The sequence below is a fragment of the Cryphonectria parasitica genome (assembly GCF_011745365.1).
Source record: "Cryphonectria parasitica EP155 unplaced genomic scaffold M406scaffold_1, whole genome shotgun sequence".
NCBI classification, from domain to species: Eukaryota; Fungi; Ascomycota; class Sordariomycetes; order Diaporthales; family Cryphonectriaceae; genus Cryphonectria; species Cryphonectria parasitica.
The window spans coordinates 4,585,408-4,596,119 of NW_024468909.1; the positions used below are offsets into that span (position 1 = coordinate 4,585,408).

Genomic DNA, 10,712 nt, shown 5'->3' on the forward strand with positions numbered 1-10,712 from the left:
CCCCTCTGCTGCAGGCACGGGAGAAAGACCAGAGCTGATTCGATGAGAAATTGTCCGATGTGCGTGTGTCTCTCTCCGTGCGTGTGTCTTCCCGCTGCATGCACTCAGCCTGCTTTCTTTTCTTCTTCTGTTTCTCCTTTGGGATGAGGTTTATCTGTTGCTTTTCTCGCGCAAACAGAAAGCGAAAGAAGGGTGGGTGTGTGTGTGTGTGTGTGTGTGTGTACTCCTTTTTGCAGCCGCCAGGACGGGCTCGGTAGTTTACCTTGTCCGAGTCTCGGCAAAGCATCTTTTTTCTTGCCTTTCCCATCCTCTTCCTTACTGGTTTCTTTTTATCCTTCCCTCAGTTCGTGGCCCGCCCTCAGCCTTGCAAACAACCCCTGCTAGGCCAAGGACATCTCTCCCTTCCGGCCGCAAGAGAACAAGTTTCTAGCTCTTACACCTCGTTCGTGGTGGGCTCTGTGGCGTCCCCCGCTGAAATGACATCTTATCATGGGAGCTGAGAAGCGTGACAAAAAAACATGCTACTGATCCTGCTGGGACTCGAACTAAGACTGACCCGAACGCGTGGTAATAAACGTGGCTCCGAACGCCCGCATGAAACCGTCTCTCACTCTTTGTCTCTTTCATTGGCAGTTTTCTTGCCCTACGAGCATCCAAGGTGCAGAAGTGATAACTCATCACTCTCCTTCCCCCCTCCAATCACACCCCCCCCCCCCCCCAAAAAAAAAGAAAATACCCGTGCGGCGCAGCCCAGTCAATGTGAACGAGGCCTTGTGTGGCTCAGCCCTGCAAGGCTGACAAGTTTAATTTCCCACTACCCCTTCCTTTCTTCCTCCCTCCCTCCCTCTCATCCTCTCTCTCTCTCTCTCTCTCTCTCTCTCTCTCTCTCTCTCTCTCTCTCTCTCTCTCTCTCTCTCTCTCTCTCTCTCTCACCCCATGTCTCCAGCCAGCCAGCGGCACCCGAATGCCTTTTTTTCCCAATCCAGGAAGCCATTGGATGCTGTGGCTGAGCTGAAATGGGCCACGTCATTGACCTGCACCCGGCCCCCCCTTGGTCTCTACTGGTCCAGAGGGGAGACAGACATGACAAAGTCTCTCTCTGGTCATCGAGTCGCCCGCCCCCTCCCCCCCCCCCCTTTTTTTTCTTCTTTTTTCTGCTTTGATTTTATGTGTAAGTGAGCCCACATACAGCAGGGAGAATCTTGGGGGAGGGAAGCCAAACGAAAGATGATCTTTTTATTTATTTATTTATTTTCTTCATGTCCTTGAAAAAGAAATGTATGCCAAAGAATACTGCTATCTATGCTCCCTCCCTCCTTCGAAATAAAATCCTTCAGAAGAAAAGGAATGAGTTTATTTGATCTGTTATTTTTCCCACGTGGCTCTCTTTTTTTCTTTTTCTTTTTTTCTTCATTCCTTTCTGTCAGTGTAAGCAAGCTCTGTCCAACACACCACCACCAGGCACCCGGCAAGAAAGAAAAGCAAAAGCGCGCCAAAAAAAAAAAAGGGGAAGGAATAAGAGAGGACCCACAGAAAAGAAAAGAGAAAAGAGACAAAGGCAATAAAGAGGGTCTGATTGATTATGCACATCGCTGCTCACTGCTATGCCGATCCATGGCGCTGGCCTAGGTGTGGGGCTCGTTCCAATGCTACACCATGCACGCACGCACCCCTAAGCACGTTCCTCCTTCGTCTCGTCCTTCCGTTGTCCGGTTTTGGGTTTTTTTTTTTCCTCTTGGAAAGAAAAATAAAAAGACAAAAAAAAAAAACCAAAAAAAAACACGTGGGGGCCACGAAAGGGGAGAGACGGGAAGAGACGAGAGGAGGGGGGGGCGGGTCGGAGGATGAGGATGAGGAGGGGAGGCCTCGGTGCCGGGCGTGAATGTACGGTGGGGTTTTCCTCTTTCTCTCTTTTTTTTTTTTTTTTTTTGGTTTTGAGTTTTGTGTGTGCTATTTTTGGGAGGTTGCGATTCAGAAAAGAATTCCCATCGCTATCTTCAGGGCGTGCTGTGTGTGTGTTTTTTTTTTTGTTTTGTGTTGGGGGGAGGGGGGAGGGGAGAAGACAGGTGAGATGGGTCTATGTGCCTCCCTGTGTACACACATATGCATTGTTCCGGTGCATTGTTCAAAGATGGCAAGGAACTGCTGTTCCCATGATTCCTTTCGATCCATGATCCTTTTCTTTACTCCCCCTTCCCCATCCGCGCAATGGCTTGCGCCTGGATGAGAGTATTTAGCTCTGGTAACTGAAGCCACCTTACTCCTCCTTCCACTGCAATGAGATTTGATTTTTTGACTCCTACAATTCCCTTGGATGGCTAAAAGGGGTGACAATACCAAGCAGTCGGACTCTGCTCCTCTTGCTGGCTTCTCGTGCAAGCCCGGTATCCGGTAAGCCAGCGCCCCTTGGGTTTCTGTGCTGTCTGGTCCGCTGCAGTTGGATGGGGAAGAAGGAGAAGGAGGATAGAGAATTTGGGGCAGTAGGATACATGTCTTATCAAGAGAGGTGTGAGTTGGGACGAGAGAAAACAATAACATAGAAGATAAAACTCCAATTTCGTCATATTCGACAATGGGTATATGATGATTCTCACTTGTACCCTACCACACAGTCCAGATATGAATATACACAGCCGCTTCCTCAACTAGAAAAGACACATGTGACCGCCGTCTCCCCAGGCCTCTTGGTTTGCTAAGTATGCTTCATGATGCAGCGTGGTGTAGATGCAATCGCGCTCCTTGACAAATATATCATCTTGATCTTGGCGGGCACCGGCTGTCTCTCTCTTGTCTTTCTCTTCTCTCTCTCTCTCTCTCTCTCTCTCTCTCTCTCTCTCTCTCTCTCTCTCTCTCTCTCTCTCTCTCTCTCTCTCTCTCTCTCTCTCTCTCTCTCTCTTGAACCATCCCTTTACGCCCGCTCGCTCGTGGCAAAAGAAAAAAGAAAACAGGTTGAAAAGACGCCAAACCTCGCTCGTCCCTTTTTTATGCCCTGTCCTGCTGCTTGCTCCTTTGCTCCAGGTCCAAACCATGTCGTTCCCGGTCCGTTCCCTAGCCCCTTTGCAAACATGCCCACGCTCAGTCGTCCTTGAAAAGGAACCTGATGCATTATGACAAGAACACGAGTGAGAGATCCATCCTCCAACACCTCGCCATGCGTGTGATTCACGAAGGCCCCATCCCCAACACGTAAAAGTCCACCAACACCGGCCAAATTTGATACACAAAAAGGGAAAGAAAAAAAGAAGAGGGGAAAGGAAAAACAAACACCCCCCCCCCAAGAGTGGACTTTACAAAGAAGATAAATAAATGAGATAAAAAAAAATGGAGAGGAAGAAGGCGGGACAAAGGGGTCAAGGCAACCAACAATCATCAGATGATCAAGCTTTTGTTACTGCAGCCCGATATTGACCTCCTGTGCGACCAATCCATATATCCAGTTGGCCTCCGTGGCACTGCTGCACTGGAAGCACCACTTCTTCACCGTGCCGGCCAGGTTTCCCGTCTTGGGCGCGACGCCGACCTTGTTCTCCTCGTCACGTAGATCCTCCCACACGTTCAAGATGATGCCACGTGCGCCTAATCGTCCGAAACACTTGGACCCGAGCACGACATCCAGAACGATGATCGGCTTAGTCTTCTCGGGGTCAGCATCGCCGAATCGGAACGTCTTCTTGGGAATCTTGGTCACGATCACACGCTTCTCCATCCCGTGCCGGATGCGTAGTTCCTGCCTCATACCCGGCGGCGGCCGTGTGATCTGGAGGTTGCAGTTGCCGTGGTCTTCCCACTTGGTTGGTGTCACAAGCAGATGGCAACGGATCTTAAGGTTGTCGCTGCCGAGAACAACAGTGCGGCCGCTGCTGGCCTCTGTCATGGAGACGGATGGCGACCGCGGCGGTGTCACGTTGCCAGAAGAGGATGAGCCGCTTGTGTACAGCGATGCGGCAGCTGTGGTGGGGCGGCTCATGCTGCGCCGATCCACCGAGGACTTGTCAATGTTGAACGACGGGCTGCTGCTGCCCGTGAGACGTTTGAAGAGCGATGGCGCAGATGAGCTGGACGATGTGCCCTGTGACTGGGACACAGACTGCGACGGCGCGCGCGTCGAGGCCCGGTAGCTGTTCCTCCTACCAAACCAGCTACGGCGGTGGCTGCTGCTCGACTGACCGTCAGGGTCCTGGGCGGTCGCATCCGGCTGCCCAAACGAGCGGAACCTGGCTTCTTCCTCAAGAGCCTTGTACTTAGCATTGTTGAGGCGAGCCTGGTGGACAGCGGTGTAGAGCGTAGACCCTTCCTTGGTAGATGTCGCCCGGAAGCGGAAGATCTTGCCGTCAATCTTGGCCAGCTTGCAGTAAGGCCGGACCGGAGAGCGGACCTCGAGGTCAATAACCGTGCTCTGCCGGATCATGACGATGGGCGTGAGCTCGAGAGCAATCAGCGGCTGCATACGGGAGAGGTCTGCATCGCCGCCAAACTCGGACGATCCTGATGAGTTCAGGGCTCCCGTGCCGGAGACAGGGTGCATGGACAGAGGGTACGCCTCGATCAGGCCTGGAGTGACGACAATCGAGCATGCTTCGTGCCATGCGTCTCCCCACTGCCCCTTCTTGTCGGACCAGTACGAGATGGCGGCGATTGCCTTGACGGTGTACTCCGGGTCCTTTGCGCCTCCAGGACCCAGCCGGCCATAGAGACCAACCTGGGAAGCTGAATGGGACGGGGTGATGCTGTTATCGGACACAACCGACTCTATGCCTGATATGGCGGACGTTTCCTTGATGCTGATAGCAGGCTGTGTGTCGGGCACATCAGCCTCGTCCAGCTCATCGCCCGACGACTCGACATCGGAGGCGGAGTCGCTGTCCGACTCGGAGGAGTCAGAAGAGACGTCCGAGGGTCGATACTCATGCTTCAGCGGCGAAGACCCACGTCGTCTGATGCGAGCTGCAGGGGCCAGCTCGACTGGAGGGCTGAGAGGCGCCGGCTTGCCCGTGGATAGAGTGCGGTGCACAGGGGGCGGTGGTGCACCGTCCTCGCGGAATGGCTTGCTGTTGGGGGGCGATTTGGTGAGCTTCTTGGGGTCAGGCCGCATATCCTCCCGGAGCGGTGTGGTCTCAGGTCTGCTCTTCCTCTCGTACGACTTTTGCGTGGGTGTTCGCTCTGGTGACGGGCTGTGCTCAAACGAAGACGCATCCGCTGGCGGCGTCCTTGGGGTAGACGGTGTGCTTGCATGCCGCACATGGTAGCGGCTCGGTGTGCTGGATGCACGTGGCTCCTCCGCTGCGCTGACTGTTCTTAACGGGGCTGGAACCGATCCCTTGCGAGGAGACTTGGCTGGTCCCGTCCGCTCACCCAGGGGTACATCGGATTCTTGACGAGGTGAAGAGGACGCAGCCGAACCGTCCTTCATGGTACTGTGGGTCATCTGCGGCGGCACTGGTGTCGTCCCGAGCATGTCTAGCCAGTCCAGGACTTGCTCCTCGAGATCGGTCGTCAGCGTCAGCAGCTCGTACCACTCCTTGCCATTGTGCCTGCCACGGACCATGAGGACAAGGGCACCAGGATAGTCACCCCTGCGGGCGGAAATGGCCGACTTGGGGATGGGAGGGAACAGGAGGGAAAAGCGAGCATGTCCAGTATCTCGAATAAGGACATCGCCTCTGTCCGTAGGGTCCTTTGGCTTGTCCCGGTAGATGAGCTCGACCTGACATTCGAGCCTCTGCCCGTTGGAATGGCAGATGTCCATGGAGAAGAAGTCTTTGGCGTTGACCTGTCGAGTCGGGTCGATGAGTACCCCTTCCATGGGCTTCAGGTTTCGCAGATCGGAGCAACGGCTGGTGTCTGTGTTGCTGGCGTCTTCGTCTGTCTTGCGAGCAACTTCTTCCCGGTACCGTCTGCGGGCCTTCTCTTGGAGGGTCGTGAAGTCGTCGATCACCAGCGCAAGTTCTGGATGCTTGATGCCGATGGCGCGTGCGCCACGCAGAAGCTTCAGGAGCCCTCTAACCCGTGCCAGTGGTCTCGTCAAGAGGCGCTGGAGATCGACGGGCTGGCCCTCGGTGTCCACGACATCCCCAGCCGCGTTGCGAGGCATCGCATTGATCAAGGAGTCCTCGTCGTCCATCCTTCCCGAAGCCGGTGCAAGGTTTACGATGATACCTTCAAAGCCCAGCCGCCATGCATCCAGGTACTTGTCATAGACCGGGTATGCCGTAAAGACCCAGGTGAGGATCCTGTCCACATCGTTGAGAGGCGCCCACTTGTGCAGGGCCTTGAGCTTTTCCAGGGCGACGCCCATGTTGACCACAGCCCTGCCGAGGCTGTCTCCTCGCCCATCTGACGAGGCGGAGAACAGATCCGCCGCCGAGCCCCCCTCGCCGTGGACTGCCCTTTTCAGCAGCACGGGGATCGCGCCGTCCACCAGGGTCTTGAGCTCCCTCCGGTAGAGGTCCTCGTCGATGGAGAATTCCTTCAACAGATCTTCCGCCGTGACCCTCTCCAGATTGCTGGTCCTCCGCCGAAGACTACTGGTCGACTTGATGCTGCTGGCTCGCACAGGGCCATCTTGGTCCGGAAGAGACAGGACAGAGACGAGATCGGAGTGTTTGGTCAGGCGACGCTTGAGCCCAGGCCCCCTGTTTCTCCGTGAGATAGCACTGGACCTAGTAAGTGCCGTCGTCTGTGTCACGGTGGATTCTGAGAGGACTGTCATTGTTTCCGACCCGACGGTGCTCTCCGACCCCTCCGAGACGATTGTTGATAGTTCGTATTGCCCGTTTGTCGGTGGTGGCCGGTGTCTAGGGATGGCCGATGTCATGTATGGCCCCTCGGTATTACTGCTCACATCAGTAGAAACATAGGAAGATTCTGGCGAGGGCGATCGTCTTGGTGGATCAACTGAGCGGACATGAGGGTCTCCCTGGTCGTTCTGCTCCACATAGTCCGTGTAGCTCGACTCCGACTCCGTGTCCGTGTCCTGGTAGCTGGAATAAGCCTTGGTAGGGATTTTGTGTCCGCTGGACTCTCCTCTGAAGAGGTTGTTGAGGGTCTCGCGGAGGGGCGTCTTCGCCGAGGGCTGCTTGAAGGAATTGATTTTGGTCGCCTTGCTCCTCTTGAGCCCTATCGGTGTCTGGCTGACCGGCTCGGAGGGTTTCCTCTGCGCCTCACTCTGCAAAGGTTGTTCTTTGTCTTCTTCCTTACTGACGCGCGGAGAAGGCTCAGTTGGATCCGTCGGAGTGGCTGCTGTTTTTTGCGCGATCTCGGCCGATGCGCGCCTGCGAACATCCTTCTCCCAGTCTTTCTCGACCGACGTCCCCTTCGGGGCTGGTTTCTCGACAAAGGGGTCGACCGTCCCATTCAGCCACTTTTCGATACTTGGTGGCTGGTTCACAACAGGCTTGGGTGGGTCGACTTTCTCGTGAACGATCTCCTTGGCGCCCGTCATGATCTTCTTGAATGCATTGGGCACCGCCTTGAAGCTGCTGGTGTTCTTCTGAAGCTTGGGCCGCTTGAAATGGTGGTGGTCTGCGCCCAGTGGCAGATCAAGCTCGCTGAAGGCTGAGTTGCCGAAGGGGATGTCTGCGAGTGACTTCTCCGGTGCGCTGGACGGCTTGTCAGATTCGTATCGGGAGTCCGACTCGTGGCTGGTCCATGAGCCCTCGCCATCCGAGTAGGTGATGGACGTCTCGGTGGCCGTTGGGGCCGGCGCCGTGGCGCGACGCATCGTTCGCGTAGGTCCTCGGGACTTGGACTTCCTAGTAGGAGTGTCTGTTGCCGCATCCTCGCTGTTCATGCCGTCCCTCCCAGTGGGCGTCCGCTCGCGGTCTGCACCGGGCGCGTGAGCCGTCTTGTCCCTGGACGTCTTCCTTGGAACACGACGAGGCTCAGAGTCCGGCACGGGGCGGACTCGGATCCCGTCATCAGGCAGTGGCGAGGTCTTGATCGGCTGGACACGAATTCCATCGTCCACGCGTACGGGTTCCTTGTTCCTGCGAGTAGGTTTGATGTTCAACCTCTCGTCGCCGCTCACGTGTGGACTCGCCGTCCGCACAGCCTTCACCCGAATGCCATCGTCCCCAGAGCGACTACTACCGGTTGCCCAAGTGCGTGCGCTGCTCTTCCCATCCTCTTCTACTGTGATGAGCTCTGGACCACGCCCATTTTTCACAGTCGAGCCGTCCTCCTCCACTGTGATGGTGGCTCCACATCTGGTGGCGTATTCGCGAGCCGGTTTGGGATTGTCTGGTATCTTGGGCGGCGCCGGAGACGCAGGAACCTCGACTTTCATTGCCCAGTCCTTGACCCTGTTCTGCGTGATCGATGGCTTGTTCAATTTTGGAAAACTTGGGCTGATCCTGGCGCCCGGCCCGGCAGTTGCCTTGGGAGGCATATTGCCCTTATTCCGCTTCATCCAGTTGTCGTCACTAACGATTCTCTTTTTGGGCGGAGCTTTGGGACGCTCGGCGGCGGGCGTGGGCTCCTTGGGTGCGTCGTCCTTTGTCGTGTCGAAGCTCTTCTCTGGAGGTGGAGGTGATGTCTTGGGCGTGCCTGTAGATTTCCGCCTCGACTTTTCCCTAAACTTGATGCGCACGCGGTCCTCCTCTGTGACGCTCTCCTCGTCGACCTGCACGGCGACCTCGGTGGGCTCGCTGGCAGCGTCCTCCGGGTTGCCCGTCGCCATGGCTGCAGCATTGTTCGCCTGCCACTGCTTCACGCGAGACTGCACCCCGCCAGGCCTCTGCACCCTGCGCACAGCGTCTTGACGCATCTGCTGCCGCAGTTCCTGCCTCACCGCTGCGGTACCGACGCTTTTCCGGCGGGCAGCCGCCTGGCGCGCTGGTGATGGTCGGCCGAGGAGGAAATCACCCAGCAGGCTGGGCTCGACGGACTTCTTCGTTGGTGATTTCCGAGCCCCAGCGCCGGGGCCGCCGGCTGCGGCTGGAGCAGTCTTGGGGGTTTGTCCGGCGGACGTCTTGCGGTTGGCAGGTGTGGCGACGCCATTGTTGCCAGGTCGCTTCGGGGCAGGAGGGGTCTTGTTTGCTGCTGCAGAGGCCTTCCGAGGGCTCGTGGGTGGTTTCTCGTTGTTGCCCTCATCGGTTGATGCTCTCGCAGGGGCCATCTTCTGCGGTCGAGAGGGTCAGTATCATGCAGACGTAGAGAGACACCATAATCTTCTATCCTATGCTCCAGCAAGGAAAGAAAGAGAGAAAAACAGAGAGGGTGAAGGCCCAGTCAGGGTCCTCCTGCAGGTGCATCTATGACGTGGGCCCACACTGCAGGAGGCAGAGACAGAAGAAGAGAGAGAGGGAGGGAGGCCTGGCTTTAGGCCAGGGTTGGGTTTGTACGCACCTAGAAGGCCCACATGCTGCTGTCGGGCCTGTGTGACAAGGCAGGGCGACAGCGAGGATCACCGAGTCGAGGAGCTAGGACGAGTAACGGCCGTGAAGGAGAAGAAGAAGACGACGACGATGATCTTGAAGGGTGTTGAACAAGGGCATGCCAGGCTCTTCTTGCTGGCAGGGTAAGAGGGAATGGTTTGTTTACAATGCTGCTGGAAGCGGAAAGTATCGGCGAGTCAAGAGGGACGGGCAGTGGAATGAAGTGCGGCTCGTTAACACCAGTTGTTGGGTTTCTGATGAACCCGAGAGGCTAAAACGAATCAGGATTGCAATGCTGAGACGGATGACATGGACAGGCGCTGATCCGATGCGACGATAAGAAAGACTCGAGGTCTAGAACTGTTTGCCATGAGGGAAAATGTAATGGTGCCAAGAGGCGTTGCTTGTGGTTCAAATTGCAACAAGATGAGAATGAAGGAACGAGCAAAGAAAAAGATCAGAGGCCAGCAGGTTCTAGAGAATAGATGATGGGGAAACAGCCCTGCCAACCAACAGTGGCTTCCTCCTGTACAGGTTCACCTGGCACAAGTTTCGGGCGCCGTGCAGGTTCTGTGCTGTTGCTATTACAGGTAATTGAGTGGCCCTGGAGCCAATGGCAGAGCTTCAGACAGGGTGGGTAAACAGAAGCACAACCCCTGTCAAAGCGGCTTAGACAGGCCTCCTAGGGATCCTAGCAAATGCCAGGATCACAGGTGCCCCACCAAAGCCCCAGCAAGCCTAATCGTGCTTGCATGCTCACCAAAAGCAGCCCCCCGTTGTTCAGGGCCGCCTTCTACTGGACCTGGTCTAACCTGGCATGTCTGGCTAGACCCCCCCAGCTTAAGGTTGTTTTCTTTCCCCCTTCCCAGCCTCCTCATCCAGTGCAAGGGGAGGAAGAACAGGGCCAGATTCAGATCCACTTCCAACTTCAACATGATGGAAGGTTTATTTAATTTTCGTCTCTGTCCTCTCCTCTACTTTTATTTTGCTTCTTAATCTCCTGCCTATCTTGAACAAGATAACAAGAAGAACAAGAGCCACAACAACAAGACGGATTTGCAAAGATCTCGGGACAACAAGAGGGGCACAATGAGATGATGCTGGGATTCATCAGCAGTAGGAAGGCATTAGAAGCATGTCATCATGGTGTTGTTGCCCAGCCCTGCCAGGGTCTAAGGACTCGATGAGGGGCACAAACAAATAACATTCAGCAGCCACTCATTCAGAGCACTCACCACCCTCCTCCTCATGATCACCATCACTGCCCACCTTCCTCCACTCATCCGGATCCTCTTGTACCACGTGTTCTCATGTATTGATTTGCTATCGATTTCTCAT

At 55.6% G+C, this 10,712-nt stretch overlaps 1 protein-coding gene across 1 annotated transcript; it reads right to left on the reverse strand.

Moving 5' to 3' along the window:
- Nucleotides 1-2,924: 2,924 nt before the first annotated feature.
- Nucleotides 2,925-9,115, reverse strand: M406DRAFT_87468 (uncharacterized protein; the record flags this gene model as incomplete). The annotated part of the gene is made up of 3 exons (XM_040926107.1): nt 2,925-5,048; nt 5,169-5,285; nt 5,331-9,115. The coding sequence occupies 3 exons, from the start codon at nt 9,113-9,115 to the stop codon at nt 3,389-3,391; spliced, it is 5,562 nt and encodes a 1,853-aa protein (XP_040781582.1). The 3' UTR covers nt 2,925-3,388.
- Between the last annotated feature and the right edge of the window lie 1,597 nt (nt 9,116-10,712).